The 23418-nt window shown below is 38.6% G+C and overlaps 1 protein-coding gene across 1 annotated transcript in view; it reads right to left on the minus strand.

Annotated features, from left to right (window-relative positions):
- Nucleotides 1-3225: 3225 nt before the first annotated feature.
- Nucleotides 3226-23418, minus strand: part of YWHAQ (tyrosine 3-monooxygenase/tryptophan 5-monooxygenase activation protein, theta) — a 22387-nt gene continuing 2194 nt past the window's right edge. Inside the window, exons 2-5 of the mRNA XM_010076522.1 lie at nucleotides 8863-8986; nucleotides 6238-6401; nucleotides 5361-5456; nucleotides 3226-4300 (exon numbers count right to left, since the gene is read on the minus strand). Coding sequence (XP_010074824.1) covers nucleotides 4241-4300; nucleotides 5361-5456; nucleotides 6238-6401; nucleotides 8863-8986 — 444 coding nt within the window. The 3' untranslated portion in view covers nucleotides 3226-4240. The remainder of the gene's footprint in view (nucleotides 4301-5360; nucleotides 5457-6237; nucleotides 6402-8862; nucleotides 8987-23418) is intronic.

Genomic DNA, 23418 nt, shown 5'->3' on the forward strand with positions numbered 1-23418 from the left:
CTAAACAAACCCCCCTCTTCTCCCCCCAAACAGGTATTACAAACTGTCCTTTTGTTTCCAAAGCAGAAGGATTTGACAATTACAATGACCAGCAGGAAAAAAAACTAAGCAAAGAGATTGGACAACTGAGAATATAATTTGCAGTAGAAGAGCTTCTGAGCCACTTCTACCGGCATTTGCAGAATCTCAGCTCAGGGATTCCTACACAGCTCACAGATCCTACACTACAGACAAGCTTCCCTTAAACGTTTAAGTTTGCATATACAGAAATTTAAGTTTTAAAATACTTTTTCACATAGTTTGAGGCTACACTTTATTATCAGAGATGTACTTAATCAATTTAAGGATTCCGGCAGAAGACAACAAAGGCATTCCTCCAGCAAGCCAGAGTCTTTGCAGCATAGTGGAAAATATCATGGCAGTAATCCAAAGCTGGTACTAACATTTCACCCTTCCCACACTGGCATTTTATTCATCTGAAAGCTGGCCAAGCTGTAATTGCTGGAGCTTTCAGCAGTCATGTCATTTAGCTACACTCACACAAAAGAGGGCAGTTCGTTCTTGTTGCAGAAGTCTGGGATTTCAGTTGCAGAATTGGGATCTCAAGTTTGTAGTCTTCCAGTAATGTTGGGAATAAATCTCAAAGTTTGTCCTTTTCCTATATGTAATTATTTATTGCCCACTTTGCCCTCTTGGTTTGGTACAGAAGATAATTTTAGGTGGCATCAGACAATTTCTCAGACATACTTAGGACACTACTATTACTCTGAAAACCTCACTAACATTTAAAATATTACATTTTGTATGCTCATGTAAATTCTGCTTACCTAAACCTACACATCTACTGGCTTTGTTTTCTGGTGTGTGTGCGTGCCTAAGTCAAAAGCTTTCAAAAAAAAAACCCCTCACAAACCTAGACTTACTCTGGTCTCCCTACACTGCTTTGTATTGCACCAGAAGAAAGGTGCAAAATAGCAAGTGCTCTATTTGCTTTACAGAATTATAAAATAATTTGTGTCCTAGCAATTACACCAAGAATACTGCAACTAGCCTTCAAGAAGAGTCCTAGCATAACAAGTAGCCTGCTATTACACCGAGAATACTGCAACTAGCCTTCAAGAAGAGAAAAAGAAAGCTGTTTGTTGACATAACTCATTTCAGCAAAGATCCTGAGAAATTAAGTACAAAACTCCATGTTTTACTGCTGAACTGAGTTATAACACAAATACTTCAAAAGAAAGTGGCTTAGCGTAAAGAACCATCTCTACTGCCATCACCCATCTGGCAGAAAAGAACTGTGTTTTTTCTTAATATTCTGAAAATACTAAGGAAGTTGAAATAATTAATGCACTACTGTGAAATTTGTTGTAGAGGTTAAGACAGTAACTGCCCCACAGCATTTATTGTACACAGCCATATACAGCATATGAAAACCCCATCCTTAATCTGACAAGACATTATTGTTTACTGAGGTGTCTTAGATCGTATTGTCAACTGTATGTCTGGCTTGCAAAGAATAAACACGCTTTGGGATTTGAGATGCTTGTCCAGCATCTCCTAAGCTGTGGGGCATGCCCTCTTACATGAGGTGGGGCAGCATGTAAGTAAATGCAAATTATCTCCTGGAACTGGAAATCATAACACCACATAAATGCACCACATTACTCTGGGTGCTGCACTAATAATGGAATTTACCTGGGAGGGGAGGACCAGGCAAAGTAATTTACAGAATTATGGTCTATTCCTTTTTTGTACAATCATCCTACTCCCCTACACCTTTCGTTCCCTCCCCTCTTCAGAACAATACACCTAAAATGGCCAAATTCTGTAAGTATCAGTATGACAAAAGATGCTGCTGCATTCAGTATTATTAAAATTCAAAAGCTGATGTTGCGATTTCCACGAATTTTTTGTGCAAAGTGTAGATGCAATGAACTAGAGACAGCTAGAATTCGCCCATCTTGACAGACATTACAAAGAGCATCTAATAAATTAAGCTATAATCTAGATCCAAGGCCCAAATACTATTCCTGTAGGGAAATGACAACTCTCTCAACAAGCTGCAAAAGGAAGGAAACAAGAGATCGGCATTAGCTGACAATGTAGAGCACACTAAGACAGTACTCCAGAAAACAGCAAAGAAAACAAACTCTTAAATGAGCAGGTAGAGGTGACTGCTAACACGTCAGTACTGAAACATTTTTCCTGGAGAATGAGAGCACTTAGCAATTAAAAACCTTTATGAAACAAAGGATCAATAAGAAAGGCATGGGGAAGGGAAGAAATTATGAAACCAAAACACCGATTAAGAAGCATACGAGTTTATGTAGAATCCTGCCACACAATACTTTGACAGCAATTCAAAGTGACTGCATGAAGAAAATGGAATTGATACAATTTTTTTTTTTTAAAGCAATGCATGTCAATTGAAGCACATAATCTGAACAGTTTTATTGTAGGAACACTCATTGTGAACACTCAAAGAATGAACAACATGAAAGATGGAAGATGTACCATCAGGAATCTGCAAGGACTAGTAGTATGTCCTTTTTCATAATGTCGTATCCTGTCTAGGCAGGACACTAATAGGAGTTAAATATTTTCAAAAACCCACCAACATGGGAAACTAAGAGGTAGAGGTTTAGGAAAAAAAAAGCTCTTAAGTGAACTAGAGAAGAAAGAAAAAAAAAAAAAGCACAGCAAAAAAGCTCCAAAAACTGGGGGCAACAGTGATACTAAAAGCAGTCTAAGAACAACAGAAACCAGATTATGATGTGGCAGCACACAAACTACTGTTCTAGAGCAGGACAAATTCCTCTGCATTTCTAAAGGTGTAGCTGGAATACTGTAATAATAATTATGACCATCAGTGAAAAAACACAACAGGAAGACAGACTGGAGAATTTCAAGATATTTTTAAAAAAGCATAATTTAGATGAGAAGATTTGCAAGCCATGGAAGAATATCAAGAAATTGGCTATTAAGGTGAAGCCATTAGCTCAAGCAGATTTAGTTATTAAGAAGTCCACATGTCAGGTTAACTATGAAAAGTTATCCAGGATATTTTCATAAAATGAACATTGTTCAAATATGAAATGAGTTCATTTAAGAGCAGACTTTTAAAAGTATGCACTAAATTTGAGAAAGACACTTCTACCACAAGATACTTACATTTAAGTTTAGCCCTTATGTGATTACATGGAATTGTTACAAGTCAACAGTAAGTGGTTTATAAAATGTAATTTTATTTAATGTTACTTTGCTGTTACAGAGGGCATAACATTTTCACAAGGCTTTTTTGGGACTACAATCAATGATTAGCAACACACAATAGTGGTCCAAACTCTCTAAATAACAATCACTGGACAAACTTGACACCTTCTCACATGTGCACAAACCTGCATGGAAAAGTACTAAATTTTATACTTGGACATGTGAACTTCAATTGGTTTTCCCATTCCAGTGTATTAAGAAATGTCATGCACTTTAGTCTGCCAAAAAGCATTGCCTGTACTCTGGCAGTAACATGCTGCTTCTAATACATAGTAAAGTGAATACCAGAACTACAAAGGCAGGAGTGTAAGTGAACTTTTATTGGGAAGGGATATCAACTTAAACAGCAGCAACTGAAGATTAAGAGAAACCCCTGTTTTCAAACACACAAGCTTCTGTATTACATGACACAGGAAGCAACTCAGTTTGTCATTTTCCAAACTAGAAATGCTCATCTTGATCTGGCCCAATACTTCCATACTTCTACTGAAAAGAATACACAGTAGCGTGTGAAAGTCAATTATGGAAAGGAAACCCTGCAGAAAAAGAAGGGAATGTGGAGAATTAAAAGCTATGTGGAACACTCTTTAGTTGCAATTAACTACATTTTCATATCTTACTGTAATACAAAACACAGTCAACTGGCAGGAACTGGTTCAGATTTTTTTTTTTTAAATACCAGGTACACTTTAGTCCGCTACATAAGTGTTTGGAAGTTACTTATGTTTATATGAAATGAAGCTATTAATACTTTTCTACAGCAGTAACCGCACACCAGGAAGGCCAGGACAAACACAAATCAAGGAATGGAGTTTTCCCAAAGCTGCAGTGTGAAAAGACTATAAATTGATTTCCATACACATGGATGGGTTTTCTTTGCTATAGGAAATCCAAGTGGAGCTATAAGGAATGGAGACGTGTAAAAAGGTTTCTTGAGAAGTAAAGGGAGAATGACGCCTCGTGCAGTTTAGTTTTCTGCACCTTCTGCAGCATCACATTCTTCTCCTGCACTGTCTGATGTCCATAACTAGAAAGAAAAGAAAAACAGTGTCAGCTTTCAGAAGCACAGCTTTACTTCTAAAAAGCGACAACTACTGACTGTATAGAAATCATAATTAGACTTAAGGATGTCTACAAAGTACCAGTGCAGAAGAGCTGTACAACTCTGGCTTCCCATACTTGCTCTGAGAGAGGTAACTGGAAATAGTTCCCCATGCCTGGGGCGCAACTAGCTACACACCTCAGGTATTAGAGGCAGAGCAGACAGTGTTCTAAACATGTCCAGACTTTTGTGCTTAATAGCGAGCTATGTCATCGATCCTAGATCACTCAACAAGTCTGAATGGCAGCTTCATGAGTAACATCAATTTCAAAAGCAGCCGTCTGAATCCTCAAAGTGAAGACTGCTGTTTTGGTTACTGAAGCTAAGCATTTTATAGTGCTAATAAAAGACATTTCCACTGAAAGAATATTGCAGAATAATAAATGCTGCTGTCATCTTAAATGTAGAGAATATCCAGAGAGGATAGTCCCTAAAAAAATTGCCTTAGTTATGTATTTTAATAGAACCTAGTGGTCCCATTAGGCAGTTTTCTTAAACTGTTAGTCATTACAATACTCAAACATCAAGTAATTTTATTCTTAATACATGGAAATTCCAGATTTCTTCTTTTAAATTAAAATCAGGAAAATTAATAAAGTAAGCTGCACTGGATGTACAACAGGAAAGATGCAATCATCAAAAAGTTTGAGTAAGAATCCCTGACAGATCATGGACTACTATTTTTTGGCTCCTTCTCCTATCTTGCACATTAAGTTAGCTGAACACATATTCTTCCCTTCCACCAAAAAGGCCAGCAAACAATGAAGAACGTGAGCTACCCAAGCTGTTATTCTAGATTACACAACATGAAGGTGCTGACATCAACTTACACTACATTCAAACTAAGTTATGAAAAGGTAAATACCCCGAATCAGTGCTATGTTTTGTGCTAGAGTGAAAAAAGGGTTTTGTTTCATCACAAATTCAGTCTAACTAAACAAATATGTGGTTACAGAACCAGATAGCACATAAAAAGGCAACTTACTGTTAGGTTGTCTCTAAGCAACTGCATGATGAGAGTACTGTCTTTGTATGAGTCTTCGTTCAGTGTATCAAGTTCTGCAATAGCCTCATCAAACGCCTAGAATAATTAAACCATCTTTAGACTTTCTTAATATTAACTGATCATTAAGCAATCAAAAGCTAAACCTATCAATAAAGGAAGCTTAAAAAACAGAAAGGCAACATTAGAAGTTAATGACCTGAATTAGAATCATAGAACCATACAATGGTTTGGGTTGGAAGGAACCCTCAAGATCATCTGGTTCCAACCCCCCTGCCATGGGCAGGGACACCCTCCACTAGCCCAGGTTGCTCAAAGCCTCATCCAGCCTGGCCTTGAACACCTCCAGGGATGGGGCATCCACAGCTTCCCCGGGCAACCTGTTCCAGTGCCTCACTACCCTCACAGGAAAAAAATTTCATCCTTATGTCCAATCTAAACCTACCCACTTTCAGCTTAAAACCATTACCCTTCATCCTACACTCCCTGATAAAGAGTCCCTCCCCATCTCTCCTGTAGCCCCCTTCAGGTACTGGCAGGCTGCTATAAGGTCTCCCGGGAGCCTTCTCTTTTTCAGGCTGAACAACCCCACCTCTCTCGGCCTGTCCATTGTTCTAGCTGAAACAGAGGCATCATAAAGGCATAATAAAAGCTTGCCGTGTTACTGAAAATTTAAGTTGCGTTGTAAATACAGCCTGTTTGTACCCCTTTAATCCCACCAACAGTATGAGCTTGGAAACCAGATACATTAAATAGGATCATTTCCTGCATAAACTCTGGAAATAATAATTCATATTATTTGAAGCATAAACTCTCTTCTATTGTTCCTGCAGGCATACAGAAGAAAAAAGTAACTTACTGTCTTTGCCAGTGTGCAGGCAAGCTCAGGATTGTTGAGAATCTCATAATAAAATACAGAGAAGTTAAGAGCTAGACCCAAGCGAATTGGATGTGTTGGCTGCATCTCCTTCTTGCTGATATCAAATGCCTCCTGATAAGCTCCCTGTGAGTTTTCTATTGTTTCTGTTGAAAGAATGAGAAAAATTTCAACATTAAGTTATTTTTTTAAAGATATGACTATTTAAAGTACTCTATTAGTAGGAGACTGAACAGTCCTCTATTTAAGCCTGCTCTTAGCAGACCACTCCACTTACTTTAGTCAAGGTAATGATTTAAAACCCATTTTAAATACAGCTGCCACACTGACAAAACAGGGAACAAATTAAGCTACTACAGAGCAAAGGTATTCAAAAGACACAAACACACACAGAAGTTAGGAAACACAAACATCCAAGATGACTCTATTACATCAATGACCTTTGATACTTAAGGTACAAAAAAAAATTTGTGCATTACTTTTTCTGTAGAACTCCTGCTTCATGCCTTGCACAGGATGGCATGCTCGTGTGAGTTGGGCAGAGTAGAGGCAGCTACTGTCTACACAGCCCTACTTCTTGAGGAAGTTTGGAAGGCATGTACTGCATGTTCCTGAAAAACTGAAAGTCTGCTTCTAAAAATTGGGTGTAGACAGGTCAAGATAAAAAAACCAAGGTCGTGCCCAAAATAACTGGGAGAAATACCACAGAGAAAAGAGGTTACCAGGCCAGACTGGATACTTTAAGAGTGCTACATATAGTCTGTTCCAGATTATCTTTTGATAGACAACCAAAGGGCCAACAGCTGCCCTAAACATGCCTCAAGTATGGAACGAGACTGCAGGAAAAGAAAAGCCATTGTCAGAGCTCAGAATCCAGCTCTCTGAAGAAGCTAATACCATAACTGCTCTGAAAAGTGCTGGAAAAAAGGAGTTTGGTAAGTAAAATCTGTTTTGTATTCAAAAGAGTCACAACATAGACTTGGGTTTTTCAGTATTCACACTGAAATGAGTGCTGATGGACTATTAATTTGGTGAGAACAGGAGAAAAAAGAAAAAACCTAGCAAATGCAGGAAATAAATCAGCTTTTAAGTACATACAATATATTTTAAGCAAAGAAAATAAATACTCTTAGAGGTGGGACACCAGAAAAGCTTCAAGTAGAACTAGAAGTTTGTGAGAAGTCAAGCACAAAATGTATGTGTGGTGATACACATAAGCTGTAACTTCTCAACAAAACACCAAGATCTGCTAATAAGGTTATCAGTCAGTCCCTCTTAAAGTAAGCACTCATATCAGCATGTGCATCACTTCAAGTGCAGTCTTTTTAGCCAAGATAAACTGGTATTTCTCTGCTCAGACAAGCCCACTGATTCATAACAGTTGCTCGAGACAAAATAAATCAGATTATCTTTGTGAAAGCCAAAGACAAGTTGTCTCTGCTACACTTGGACTTGCTGTTGTCATTCAAATCAGGTGAAGGGTTAAGAATTTCAGAATGCAACTCATTAATCCAAAGACTTTTACTCCATTTTGTGTATTTTTGTCTTTCAACTTAAATGCTCTTACAATACAAGAAGACTAACAAAGCCTTTAGTGACCATCAGCTCTGTCCTCCCACTTTGCAATTCACTTGGTTCAAACTACCCAACACTGTCAGATACCTACTGTGCCCAACCCAAAGCGACAGTCACTTCAACACTCTGCCAGCTCCAACAGTCCATCTCTTTTCTGTGTCATGGCACCACTCCAGGACTAATTTTAGTTTGTTATGTAGAAATGTATCACTAGCTACCAAGAGTTTTTAAAATCACAACAGTATCTGGGCACCTTGCAAGACAGTCCTAATGCATCCTCTGAATAGAGAGTTAAAACCCTCCCCAGAAGAGCTTCCTACGGTACTTATAACCACTTATCCACATGTTTGAACTTCCAAGAATGTTCTACATTCTCAGAATGCTTAGTATTAAGTGACAGTACCAGCTGTGAAGTTTTCCAGGGCTTTTCTGCTGGATCCAAAAGTGCAAACTAAAATTACAGGGACACTATTATCCCTACAAACATCAACAATTTCAGAGTGCAGCTCACACTTTTTTGGATATTATACCGAGCTAGTAATTTTGTTGCTGCTTCATAAACTTAGGTGACTACAATGAAGTCTGCTTCACACAGATGGTTAAAACTTATACATCAGCAGGACTCCATCCTGGAGTAAAAAACGTTGCAGAGATCTGTGTACTCTCTCTCACCAACTTCATTTTTGTAAAGAAATACAAAATAACAACATTAAAAATGTCAGCAGAACTTTACCTAAATTGTTCCACAGAAGCTCTGAATAAGCATTATGGAACAACTATCCAGAAATTTAGGGCAGATGACGGGAACAGCAGGTAAAATTCCCTGGCATACTGTGCTCAAAGTCTATTCAGAATTTCACTCTCCATCTGTATGAACACAGACTTCTAACTGAAACATAGTTGTTCCCTCTCAGCTAACTCACATGAATTCAGAGTAAGATACTGGCATGTTTCCTTCATTTACTGCTCCCTCCCCCATGGCCCAAAACTGAAGTTCATTAGCTATTAAAGACCCAACGACAAGGTACTTACGTTTTCTGTCATCACCACAGGCAACTTCAGCAAGGTATCGGAAATAGTCTCCCTTCATCTTCAGGTAGAATACCTTGCTCTCTGGATTAGTTGCATTAGCTATTAAATATTTGTCCAACAGCTCCTGAAACAACAACAAAAAAAGAAATTGCCATATAACATACACCTTTGCAACTAAGTTCAATCTATTTTTCTTCTCTCCAGAAAGTTTGGATGGACTCAAATGTTTGCTACAAGGAAGAAGAGGAAAAAAAAAAAAAAAAAGAGGCATTTAAAGGGCATTTTAGATAGATGTCCTTACTTAAATTGTGTAAAGGCACAAAGCTACAGACTACATCTGATCAGACTGCAGAAAAAAGCAACAACAAAAGGTTTACTGGCATATAGTTTCAGGACCGAGTTTACAATATGCACTTCTCCTTCTAAAAACATTGTTGCAAATGAATAAGCTTTTTCTGAAAAAAGGAACACTATTGCACAAAGTTTCAAAGCTATTTATACATAAGAACCTATTCCCACTTCACAGGAAAAAAAGTAAGAAAACAACTCTGCTATTTTTTGTATAAATTGCATTCATTAGACTTGTGATAAGGATTCTCCAGCCCACCTACCAGAAGAGCCAAGGATTTGAACCCATGTAGTCAGTAGCCAGACTCGCCAAACTATACCAGCTCTTTGCAAGGCTGCAAAGGAACACTCACTCCAGCGTAGCAGGGAGGCATCCCTCCTGTCCGCCCTGCTGCTCCTGGGAATGGGAAGAGTTATACAGTGCGCTCCAGCACACCCTGAGCTGCTGCCAACGCCACTCCCCTTTCTTGCGGCTCTCCTGCCTAATAGCCAGAAGGACAGGGAAAGGCTTACAAGCCTCCAGCAAGAGGAGGTAAGTCTCTCTCCAAGGCTGCAAGGCCTCCTAGCCCTTCCAAGATAGGCGTGAAGGCAAAGGAGAGAAGAGGTACAGGATTTTCCCTCAGGGAAGGGGTACTTCAGAGAACTGACAAGGAGGGGGGAGCAGCTTCTGGCTGACCGCCTTGTCCCTGAGCCCCCACAATTTTACCCAAGTCATTATAAAACCGACCCATGTTCTCTGGAGTTGACAAAAGATGCAAATAAAGCTCCAACAGACTCAAGGAAACCCCACAATACTCAGAGCAACTTTACACTATGAATTTAAGTGATAAATTTCTGCATTCAGTTACTTGGAAAATAAACAGGTCGCAAAAGCAGCAGAAAGCTTCCACAAAGTTTGCAAGCTGTGTCTAGGAAGATTTTTTTGTTACAAGAACACGTATCCAAATTCACAAAGCAGCTACAAATAAATTGTTTGAGGAACTGTAAGCTTTCAGGGAAAAAAAATCATTTTAATTAGCAACTGTAGCACTATAATCAAAACAAGCTAATTTTAGACACAAACCTACTCCCTATGCATACTACCATACCGTTATTACTTCTTTTAATAACCACCAGTAGCAGAGCAATCCAGATTAAAGTGTTTACTCATTCCAAGTCCATTTTCCAGCACAAATGTCTTCCTGCTATATTCAATTTATCTATCTGCCTCAAGAGAACCAGTTTAGACATCGGTTTGATTTCTCAGGTAGAAGAACATTTTTCAGCATTTGAGGCATTGGCAATTATTTTAAACACTTGTAGTAGGATATTTCTAATTGGGTGAAAAAAACATTTTTGCATCCACAAGGTGTGCTTACCATGGACATAATATTGCATAGAGCTCCACAGACAAGCTCCCTCCAGAGACCCCCCCCTACCAAGGCATTAAGAAACAATAAAGAGTTACAAGAGCTCTTATTACCACCTTAGAGAAAACAGCAGGAGGGTAAGATGATACCGAGCCTGACATACCCTTCCACTTACACATCAGAAACAGACATCTTTAGGACTTTCTGTAAGGCTAGAAAACCTCTGCCAAAGACTAGACTCTGGCTAGTATGGCACAGGGCTAAGAGGGGAAACCGTATTTAACACAGGGAAGGATGCAAGGGTTTGCACAAGCATATGGAATGGTACACCTCACCATATCATGGAAAAAGCAGCAAAACCTTAGGTGTGTTTCAAAACAAGAGTTAAAACATAGGAGGCAGATGGGTAATACAACCCCATATTGATATTGTTATTTTGCATGAGTCATTCCCATATCAGAATTAGTTATTCCCACCCTACAGGTTCCTGCAATGGGAAAAAACTTCACATTTTGGCTCGATGTTTTCCTCCTATGACAGATGTCAACACCAGCCATGAAAGCACAACACTACCCAATCTAGTCTCAGAGACAACAATGCAGTAACCTCAAGTTTAACACAGAAGTTTCATTTTACAAGACATTGCCCAGAATCAAGAAAGTTGACATGTAATACATGTACACTTAGAAAGGTTCCTTAAATCGGTCACGATCAAAAGAGTAACTAGCAGCCTCTAAAGGCCATTCTCAGGTTGGGAACACATTAAGCAGCAGAGATGTGCTCAGATTAGATGTGAAAAACTATTCCACAGTCTAAGAAGCACTGACTAGACAACCAAAAAAAGATACGTTGTACAGGATTTTAAACCAGATATTTGACAAAACTATATCTTTTTCTTTTAAATGCTGAAATAAAACTTCAAGATGTTATAACTACACCAACAAGGGAACAGGCATTTTTCTTTTACGCCTTCCAAAACCTAATGGTTTATTGTAAACTTAGCACACAAAAAATATTGCTAATCTTATCACAAAATTCTGGTTTTGGAGATAGCTCTAGCAGTAGAGAAGCGCACTTACTAGTGTATCTAATTCAAGCTGAGCCTGAAACCTATACTCCCTAGAGCACTAATGCTCACTTTTTTTTTTTTCAATGGGGTGGGCCACACACTTCTTCCAGGAGCACAAAAGGATTTTGCCATGGCCCCAGCCCTACTGCAGGCATGTAGTGCTGCAGCCTGTGTGTCGGTGCATCCTGAAACTGCTGCCTCCACTAGGCAAGTTTGGAAACAGTGGTTCTGTACAGATTTCTTAGAAACTTAAGAGAAAAAAGTAGATGCTGGGAGTGAACTGTAGATTTTCAGATGGCAAAGAGTGGGTTACTTAGACTGCTTTATTTCCTAGGCACTCCTCAGCTGGAGGAGCTGAGCTGCCCAGTCAGCAGCTCCCCTCCCCAGTTATCTTCAAGGGCCTTCTAATCCTTACCACAGCACATGGTAAGAGAGCAATCTGCACCTCTACAGCCAGGGTGGAACATCCTTGTTCTGGACTTCACGTATCTGGTTTTGGTTTTTTAATAGCCTTAAACGGAACAAGACCTCATTTATGAATCATGTAGGTTAGAACAGAATACAAATAGACTTTGAGTAAAGCTAATAATTTATCTATCCGGACATTATCTTTTAAATCAATAATGTCTTTGATACACTTAGTGAGCCATTCATCTCAGGACAGCATCATCATTTCCTGGAAGGCATCTTACCCTTCCTCTAACAGACAAAACGTTGGCAGGGCAATGAGAGCAGACAGCACAGTAAGCTAAATGATTTACTTTACACTGTTGTGAGTCAGTAATACACAGTAAAACTCAAGATTTCCTATATTTGTTCTCTAGCTTTCCCCACTGGGGCTTTTCTACCTTTCCATCAGACAGCAATCAGCCAGGAATCCTCATTCTAAACATCAGTTGACAATAAATACAGGCAGCCTGAGCAATGAAGCAGACCTCAGCCAACCTCAAAAATTTTTATGATAAATTTTACCTTGAGAGACAGGTACTGCCACAGGTATGATTCTATGATGAAGTCAGCCAATACAGTAGACTGCCACCCATGTTCGCATACAGTAAACATGCCCATCACTTTTTTTTGGTCAGAGAAAGTTAGTATCAAAATATGGTTGCCATCATCATTAAGAACTGCAACTGTTCTTATCATCTTCCAAACCAAGACCTGAACAACCAGCAATTATGTGCTCTACAATATCAAACACGCCTCAGACGCTGACATTAAAAGCCAGGCGATGTTTGATTCATTGGCCACTGGCCTGCCCTGTTGGTGGGTGACTCTTAGAACCACAAGCAGAACAAAGACATGGGAATCAAAACTGTCCTCGAGCCAGACCCTTCGTGTCCTGGTGTGGCTGCATTAGAAGAGGCTTGCACTGTGACAGTTTGTGGCTGGTATCTGCTACTTCCCTCACACTGATAATTATTCTCAAGCAGCACGTTGGCCCTCCTGTAGTGTGACAGGATTTCCCACCCCACTTCTCATTAGTGTTGCTTATCCATCCCAATTTACTTCTACCTTCATAGTGTGCTAACACTCTTACCATTCTAATAGCATCAAATTCTCATATATTATATTCTTTTCCCCTCCTACAGAAAGCAGGCTTATTTATGTATCTATTAAAGAGGTGCCAGCAACAAAGGGCTACCCGGTTCCTGGAACAGATCTACAGCTGCTTGAGGGAGCCACGGGGACTAGGCTACAAGCCTGGAAGCAATACACTTCTTCCCCTTTAAGGCTGAAACTTATATTTTTTATTTTTCTCTCCACTGGCAGACTTATTCCTTTACATGCCACGAGAAAGTTACATTTCAATTGCCTTTTTGGATCCTTCTCCAGTTCTACTTTTGTTCTTTCCCAAGTGAGTAACTGTCCTTCCTTAGTCTCTTTTTTCCTGTGCTTAAGCAGGATCAAGGGTTGAACATGTGGTTGTAGTATCAGACCACTGCAATTAACCCGAGCCAAAAAAATTAAGTTTAATTCATCTGCTCTCATCACCTCCCCATTATTTCAGCTTTATGAAAAGCAAGCCCTGAAGGAATATGCCAGCTGTATCTTTACTCCAAGTGCCTGATATAGACAAAGAAGGTCCCTAAAGACATCGCTCCTTCATGATTACTTGTTGTGTATGAATCCAGCTGGCCTCTCCTTACGTACACCATGCACACATCCCCTGCAATTCATGTACCAGTCCCACTCCACATACGCTTTTTGTTACTTGTTTTCAGGACAAGCCTTTCTGTTAAAAGTTGACATCAAAACAGTGTCCCACCAACCTCCCCCTACACAAGCCTATTTTAAAAGGCAAGCCTGATTGAAACATCAAGTTCAACCAGTGTACACTGAACACTTTCTGTACAATTTAACTGTGTGGTAGGTTCAAGTGGCAGAAAAATACCACCACTATCCTGATCTGTACTGTTCTCTCTTCCCACATGTTCAGCTATAAAGAATCTTGACAGCAAAGATGAATTAAAATCTTGAATACCAAACTGACCTTTGAGCTGCCTTCAGCACTTGCACCATTTAGAATTGGACTTCAATAAGAAAAGGAAATACATGAGTCTCTTCCAGCACGGTTAGCTAACAGATATATTCTTCACACTTATCCATTCAATACCAGAGGATGAACATGAACCAGGCTAGCTCCAGAGATTATCTACTGATCACAAGTAGTTTAAGGTCAACTTTCAAAGCAAGCTAAAGATATCATGTGCTTAGGTACCAACAGAAGTTCTCAGTGTGGTGAACTGAAGTAACTCAAAATATTTACAATGCCCCCATCACTCAGATGTCAACACCTACAACATGTTTGGGTCACATCACCAGCACCAAGTTATCTAACGTTATGCTATTAAAAGACTGATCTACATTGCCATTTCTATTTCTCACCAACTTAGTACGGTATATCATTACTTGTGCTCCACCAGAAGGAAAAAAGTCAATGTAAAAGCAACCATCATAAGCAGCAACGCTCTCCAAAAGTTTGCCCAACTAAATATAAACTGGTTAAGTTGCTGCATGATCTTTGGCAAGGAGGAGTATGCCAATGTTCAAAATTGCTGCCACAGAGTTTTATGAGTAAAGTCTACATAAAGTTTGATTTTCCAATCAGACTGTTTCAGCAATATTGAGCCTAAGGCCCACATATCTTACTTCAAGTTGTTTAAAACACCTCATTCCAATACCATCTTCATATTTTGGCCACATGATTTTAAATGCTACTCTTTAAAAGCAAACATCATAACAACTTATGGGAAGTGATTTGTATTTGCAGGTTTTAGTAATTTAAGACAAAGTCCTCTGCTGGGCTTTAACTCATACGACACACAAAGCATCTGGAGAAAAGAAAATCCAATAGTATCACTCTTATTTGACACAAGAACAAACTAATTAATATCAATGCATATAATATAAAAAGGTTATATTCCTCCTTACTCTATGATGAAAAAAATTCAATGATATGAAGGGAAAAAAAAAAAAAGATCGGTTTGAACTTCAAATCAATTGCTCAGCAGCTCTCTGCTGTCTGAGTGTTCATCAGACCTGCCAGCAGAATAGGTGCCACCATTCCACAGGGTACTGATTTTCACCGGTCTTACAGAGACTAAATTAATTTTTATTGCTGTTTCTTAGGTGTTCCTTCCCTTCCTGAGCCAACACTGTTCCCTATTTCAAAGCTTTCAAGTACTTTTGGGTTTTCTGTTGTGTTGGGTTTTTTTTGTTTGTTTGTTTTAAGGAGTATTGAAGCTAGCCACCAGAACAGATGTTACATGGGTGACAGCAAGTAACTCTGATTACTTAACGTTGTGCTTGCCTATAACAGCACACACTTACTGGCCAAACCCCACAGAACCAAATGGTCACATGCAAGTGAAGAAACTGTTTCGAAATAAACCTATTTTGAGACAAGGTTCCTTAAAAATAACGCACACGCACAGAGTGCATGTCAACACCACTTTTTTTAGCAGGTTAACTCACCACTGAACATGGATTCAACTGCACAGTTCTAGCTAGGAGATGAGCAGCTTGCATCCAACAGGCATGCTATCCAAAGTGTGTGACACTAAATAAATTCAGCCAGGATCACAGTGTGCAAAATACTTGGGAAAATTCTTCCATCTCAAGTATTTCTGAAGGTCCATCCAGCTCCAATATGAGAAAAGCCACCTATAAGCAGCACACAGGGAAACGGTTTCCACCCTAACTGCAGTCAAAAAGTAAAGCTAAGAGTTGGTGAGGTAGCTCAGACCGATATATTCCCTTAATATAGCTGTGAAACACAAATTTAAACACATTAAATGTTCCTAAGTGTTTGACAGCACAGATGATCAGTGTAGGCTCAGACCTTTCAATAAGGCTTCTACTCACAAATGACTGCCTGTTTTAATCATCTAGTAAATTGGTATTAAGTCTTCTCAACTATTTAAAGTATAATCAGTCATTCCAAAGTCCACAGTATGACTCACTGCAACCTAGGTGTGTTTTAACATTCAGCAGTTGTTTTCTTGACAGGAAAGGGAGAGTCCCCTGCTGCAACAGTAAGATCACTTTACTTTCAAAAGTGTAATTCAGCAAAAGTTCTTCATCCTTCTGGATTCAAGCTCTATGCATCAACTCCTTTTGGGAGAACATTAAATACTTTTCATACAGACCTTTTAAGACCGTTAGTATTTCAATTTATATATTGAAGAAAATACATGTACGCCTTTCCAGTAATGGCATGGCCTTAAGACGACCTGAAAAAGCACTGTCAAAAGCAGAGACAAACGTACCTGGCATGGAAATGGAGAGGGTGACCTAATTTGTCTTTTCCATTTGGTTCTGTGTCTTTGTCTAAATAGTTTTAAAAACTGGCAGTGAATATTGAGTATTGGCCCTGAATGAAGTATCTGGAATCCCACTTAACAGATGCACTGGAAACCTAAGCTGCAGCACGTCTGCCCACACTATTCCTACCTGGGGTTGAGATTAATTTCATCTAGAATTTACATTTACTGCTTACATTTCTCCTAAAACAAGAAGTTATAAAGTTCCGTGGTCCCCAAAGAACTATGTAAGCCAGGAACTAGAAGTGTGTGGAAATGCAAGTTCTCCTTTCTACAGATTTTCATCAGACAAAATCAACAATCCAGTGAAAGTCAAAGAATTATTCAACTTTTTATGGAAGAGCCTAAAGTTTTCCAGTTTCCTCCTGCCAAATGTAGAAATGGGTCTTCAAAAAAAGGTCATTACCCTTTTCAATAATTATAAGTTTCTGTTGAAGTAATGGCCATACAACATAGCCAAAAGCTTTCAGGAAATTTTTCTTGGTATCAGACAGATTTATCTCAAATTGATTCTAAACATTCTTCCATGATTGCATTTTCCATATTTCTAGTTCCTCAAAATACTTTGTGTTATTTTCCTCTTAGTAAACATGCATTACTGACATCAAATTCTTCCCTTCAGAACCCTGACTACCTAGAAGTTTCCTCCAGCATCCTCCATCTGTGATCTTCCATAATATGATAGAATAAAAAAAAGTCTAAAATTGCATTTAAAAATACTTCCATGCTCTGCAGCTACAGAAGCCCTGAAGGTGTGGTTAAATGATTGAAATATATCTAGATTAGACAATATATATCTAGACAATACTCAAAATGAACAACAGCATGCACGAGTACTGTGGGTTTAAGATACATTGGCCTTGTGCACATGACTGATTTTTAAAGGCAGCCTTTCATGATCATAAATAAGTAAAACTTGTAAGCGCCCCAGAGTTTGTTTCAGTTCTGCTCTCTGCTTGGGAGTCCTAGATCAGAGGCTTGTGATCACTGAAATCCAGAAAGATAATGAAACATGCACCTTCTTCCCATTGCTTAGTGTGGCTGGAAGAGCCTTTTGCATTGTCCAACTTCACCTTGAAGGAAACTCAGCAATGTATTCCTTTATTCAGTGTATTAGGAGCATGCCAGTAATTTGTTATTCCCTGAATGAGACAACCTACAACAATGAAGTCTAACCTTTAAGTCACAAAAACTAGAAGCCAACATTTCAAATAACCTTGTTGTAACAACTTCTCATAGCAAGTGAACCTTGACTTTCTTGCTAAGGCCCTGCTACCTACTTCCATTTAAAATAATTTCTGCTTACAAGAATTTTGCAAAATGTACTCAACTTCAAAACACAACTTCCTGAAGAAGTTTTATCCAGGAAACATGAGGCTGTCACTCTGATAAGAGTGTATGTGGTGTATCTAGAAAATTTATTATTAGAGCAAATGGAAAGTTTTCTGTTTACAGAGCCTAATGTGACTCCTATGTCCAACTGCTTCAGCAGATGGATCATATAAATTAAAGGACAGAACAAAGATTTCTAGAGCAAGGAATAAACCTTTATCAATGTTAGAGACTTGTAAATCAAACCCTTGATTCCTTTAACAAATTAAGAGAAAGGCACAAGCAAAATCACAGCTAATTCAGGACTTCCTAGTTCATAGGTCTTTGCATCTAATGTCTTGGTGGGTGCACAGAACCACAGGATGCGAAACTCGGCACATTTTATTGTCTACTATGTCTAAGTGCCCAGTTCACATGAACTGTTATTCAGACGTACAGAGTGAATTAGCAAATTACAAGCTTACAGGTGAGCTATATGCTCAGTTGGAGCATTCTGATGTTTGTTCCGGGATCTTGGGAAGCACAAAGGATGAGGATGAACCTGTAACCATTAGGCCAATTAACTCCTTAGAGCTATATGGAATAAGAACTACAAATGCAGTGTTCAAGAAGAGTCTTTCTTACCTTACCTAGTTAGTCTGTGATAAAATTATCTTTGAGTTAATGGTCAAGTACAAAAGCACTTGAACACACACGGCAAGTAACAGCTAAGGGCACTAGGCTCATCATTCTGAAAGACCAAGAGCATAAAACTAAAACAAGGGATAAGATCTACATAAATAAGAAAACATTGATTAATCAAGCACACACCTTCACCTACCAAACTTACAAAGAAAGTATATCCATGCACTTTTACCAGCCCTCCCCCCTGTAATTTTCCTCACTACCCTCTGAAAAATCAGGTATCCCCTATTACTGAAAACAGAATACCAAGCTTCTGCACCCATACAGAAATGGGTACAATCTACTGCTTTAATAATGTGCTAAACAACCCCAATCTGTGCCGTCATAAAGAAATCAACTGCTAATAACCTTCAAGCTCAAGTGTGTTCTTTCCTCATCAAGTTCTATCTCTCTGATACATAGCCTTCTACATTTTACTTCAAAAAGTTCATGTTAGTATCTAAGGTAGTAGAAATGCCTGCAAGACAACTGTCTAGCAGGTAAGCATGACAGTAATTTACAAAATTTGTTAAAAGTTCCACTCCATTAGCAGAAACATAGAATTTGTGTGTCTTTGTTGTCCAGTTCTACCTAGTGAGCACATCCTTCTTCCTCAAGGCCACCAAGCTGGTAAATGTCCTCCAGGAAATGTAATATTTCTAGATCTATTTTGTGGACTGAGGTATAATATAGACAAAGCTTCAACAGTCTTAACTACAACCACAAGAGTTAATCTATAGCTGAACCTCATTAAAAAAAATGGATTTGATGCTGGAGATGGATGAGGCTTCGGGTGCCACATTCTCAACAACTGGTCACCTGCACTGGTATTACGATTTTCTATTTTCAATTACTCCACATCCTGCTTCTCACAGGATGTTAACATTCAGGACAGGCCTTTCAGAGCTGTTAGGAGCTATGACTTTGCAGAAGTGCAATTCTCTGGTGGTAATTTCTTAAACTTTTAAGAACAGACAAGCTATTGATCTTCAGGTTTTTTTACTTTCAACAGACATACGTTAACCCTATTCTCAGCTTTACCTCAAGATGGAGATATCCATGCAAATTACATCAGTGACCTAAACTCACTCTAGTACCTTCTGAAAAAGGAAATGACACTGCACACACAAATAACATAATGGTGCAAGTCTTCAGAACCTCAGACAGAATACCTTGCTGTTGTTTATCTTGTATCCTTCACTAGCTTGCTTGGTTTGTATCTTTTAGAAATCCAGTATCCAGCTGCAGGGGGAGTGGGCAGCAAGCAATAACTACATGGGATGGAGGCCTCAGCTACCATCAGAACTCCTTGAACTATTTTTAGTTGGGCTTTAACAATTTTCAGACACTTCAAGAACCTCAGTGCATTCTAGGCTTTGTTTCTGCAAGTGTCAGTCCTTCCTTAAAAAATGATTAAGCTTTTCTTGCACAACAGTGTAGTACTCCAGAAGCAGATCCTAACGAAGGGCAAAAACTTATGTAAGAGAAGGTACAACTATGATTAAGTCAAGTTCAGATCACTAATTTAAGTTTTAAGCATATTAAACTAGAAAAGATTCATGCATTAAGTTCCACAATTCTTTTCACAAATGTGTTGATTTTTGCTAGAAGTTGTGCTAAGAACACAAAGGAGAATCAACTCTCTCCCCACATATTATCCTTCATCAAAAAGATGACTGTAATTTCAAACTAAAACATCCATTTGACATTCACTCCACAATTCTGGATTTGCCAAGGAGTAACGTTCCCAGCCTATGGTCTGGCTTTGAGTCATGAAGCAGCCAGCCCTTTTAGTCAGTTACTTAAAAAGGATGAGTTAATAACATTTGGTTTAATTTACAAAAGGTAGATAAAGTAACACTTGAAATACTGTCCCAATCACTGTCAGGAAAACTATTAAGTCCAAAAGCACTATTAACTTAAATGACTAGTATGCCCAACCTTCAGAATACAACTGCATCCTACGTAGCTCCCAGTGTCCAAAGAATGTATTATTATTTTACGCAGATGCTAGTTTCACCTCTACAACACTATGTAATTCTGTATAAACTGACTTTTCACTGAAAATACAAAAGCAGAGAAAAGGATTCACAAGACATGAAATTCCACTATAAATTCTTCACATAGCAGCGTCAAGCTGATACTTAATGCATCTGCCAAATTTCTGCATGTATAATAAAAATAAAGATTTTACTTTTCTGTAGGCCAAACGTAACCATAGGGAAAAAACAGGGCTATGGTCAAAGCTTATTCATCATCTGACATCAGATATTTTAGCTAACACGAGGAACCTATTTGCTGCTGCAAGAAAATACCAACTTCATTTTCAATGAAGCTATGAACTTGTGCTGTTGAAAAAAAGCTTCTTTGAACATTACCTTCTAATATGGAGATTTTCATTTTGTTTATTTTTAAGTGATTAACTTTAGAACTAAATCTACAAAATGGATAAAAATCATAAGTGGGCATAAACTTTTACCCTTGTTTTTATGAGCATTTATTGCTTCTTAATTACGCAAAGCAGAAGTAGTAACAGCATTGCAGCCTTGGTGTGGGGAGGAAGAAAGGAAGGAAAGGGGAGCTGGCAAGAGCAACACACTAATACATGCTTTCAACAACTAACACTGCAATCTCACAGAGGATCAAACCTTTACAAGCATCCTCTCAACCTTAATCAGTAAAAACTGAAATAACATACATTGTACAGATCAAGTCTATTTCATTGCAGGCATTGCTGCAGGGTACAGAAAAGAATCAACTGTTGGTCCATTTTTAAAAGCTCACGATGTCCTTCCTTGCTCCTTTCTAGAAAAACTGGCCGACATGGGGTGGCACAGTGCAATGTCAAACTGTTTACAGAGGACATTATAAAAACAGAGGCATGGAAACAACTGAAAAGCCTCATATATGTAACTTTTATTTTAATATGTTTTTAAGTTTTTGCATGGAAATTTTAAAGTTTCAACTAGAGACATGAGGAGTAAGTAACCATCAAGATACAGTTTTTTCCAAGCCCTAATGGTTTTAGCCATTGCATCCTCACCAGGTTTTAAACTGTGGGCAAGTAGTTATTAGATCTCATTTCCAGTGCTCTGTGAAAAGCTCCAAGAACATCAGGACCTAGAAACTGAACATATGCAGAGTGCTACCAAATACACACCGAAAAACCCTGGAAAAACCCTCAAGGTGCAGGTGGAGAGTGAACTACTTCCAGGCAAGGGCTGGTGTCCTTCCTTCCTTTATGCTAGTTCTCTCTAAAGAATGAAGGAGCTTGAATGCAACACGAGTTATCACTACGCAAAGGGACTGAGGCTCCCAGAAAACCTAGCAGTTTGATCTGCCCTCCCAGAGAGGTTCCAATTCAAAAAGTTAACTGTTTTTGAAAATCCGATGTCACTAAACAGCAAGCTGTATAATATACAATAAAGCATTAGTATGATATTGTACATTCCATCTTCAAAGTTTCACATTATGTCACTAATTACATGAAAGCTGCTGCTGCACCCATCCCTTCTACATTATCTAGTATCTCTGTCTTGAAATCACTCAGAGAATACAAAGAAACGTGAACTCTGTGCTCAGAGAGTATACAAAACAATGTAGTTCAACTTTACCTTGAAAAAAAGTTAGGATGCCAACCTGTTTCTTTATTCAAGGGCAAGAGAGTTTCAAGAACAGTTTTGACTATGATTCATAAGGGATGATTCAACATAAATTCTCTATACTACCAAAGAATTAGTCAATCAATACAGGGACTTCAATAAAACCTCCAAGCATACCTTTCAAATAAAACATTCATGAAAGTTGTTTGACAAAGTCATACCATTTCTTCGTTAAAGAGCCACTCCCATCTGAAAGACCAGTCATGAAATGAACAGTTAAAAAGGGTTCAGATCACATCTACTTCTACTTGCAAGATCGGCAGTTAAAGAAATGTCTTCACTGCTTGGCATGAGATGGAATATCTTACTGTGACAACTGATAGTGGCTGTACCTTAATTAAATAATTAAGTTTTATTTTTATGTATATATATAGATTATGTATAATTTTGGATGGTTTTATTTTTGTTGCGATTAAATTTAAGTTCCTTATCAAACCATGCCCTAAAACAATGCCTTACCTAATTAGCTTGAGGCATTCTTCACAGGAAAAAAAGTAATTGCAGATTCAGTGTTGCTGCCTTTTTAATAAAAAATTACCAGTATTTTGTAATGCTAGCACAAGTATTTCTAAATTAAGGCTTCTACAACAGGAGATACACTTAATTTTGAAAAGCTGTGCCATAACAGTAATTTTTTAAAAAAGCCTTTTGAAAAAACTGTTAGTAGTATGACTAACAGCAGTCACACTCCACCCAACACATCCACCCTTGCTAAATCCAAATACTCCAGATGACAAGCAACCTTTCCATACTACTTGCCAGCAGTTGTTTCAGTTTAGCTGTCTTCCTAGAATTAAAAAATCTTAGTATCTCTGAGATTCAACTTAAGAGATCTAAAAAAGCTACAAGCAGTTACTACAGTACTAGTAAAGAAGAAATTATCATTCAAGAAGGAGGAATCAAAACCACTTTGTGGCTCAGCTTTAGGAAACCCATCCTTTATAGTGCCTGCACACTGAGTTCCAACCTCTTGGATGCTGACTCATGGATGATAGGAGTGGTAGATGGAGGAGGAAAGGGAGAGAAGCAGAAGAGAACATAACTGCACACAGCTCTCAAAGGAAGAGTAAGAAATTGGAAGGCTTGCAGTAGAGAGGTGCCTTCCTGGGGTACGAGGAGATGTCACATCTTTGCCAGCAGGCCAGAACAGGAAAAGCACGCACAGCTGCAGGTTCTGGTCTTCACTACTTCCTGCTGCCTTCCATGTGAGAAGGGAAGGAGAGAGCTGACAACCAGGCCACTGCTAAGAACAGAGAGAGACTAGAATGCAGGGAAAAATTCAACTAGCACAGGAAGTGCTTGCTTTC

The sequence above is a fragment of the Pterocles gutturalis genome, unplaced genomic scaffold (assembly GCF_000699245.1).
Source record: "Pterocles gutturalis isolate BGI_N339 unplaced genomic scaffold, ASM69924v1 scaffold36838, whole genome shotgun sequence".
Lineage (NCBI taxonomy): Eukaryota > Metazoa > Chordata > Aves > Pterocliformes > Pteroclidae > Pterocles > Pterocles gutturalis.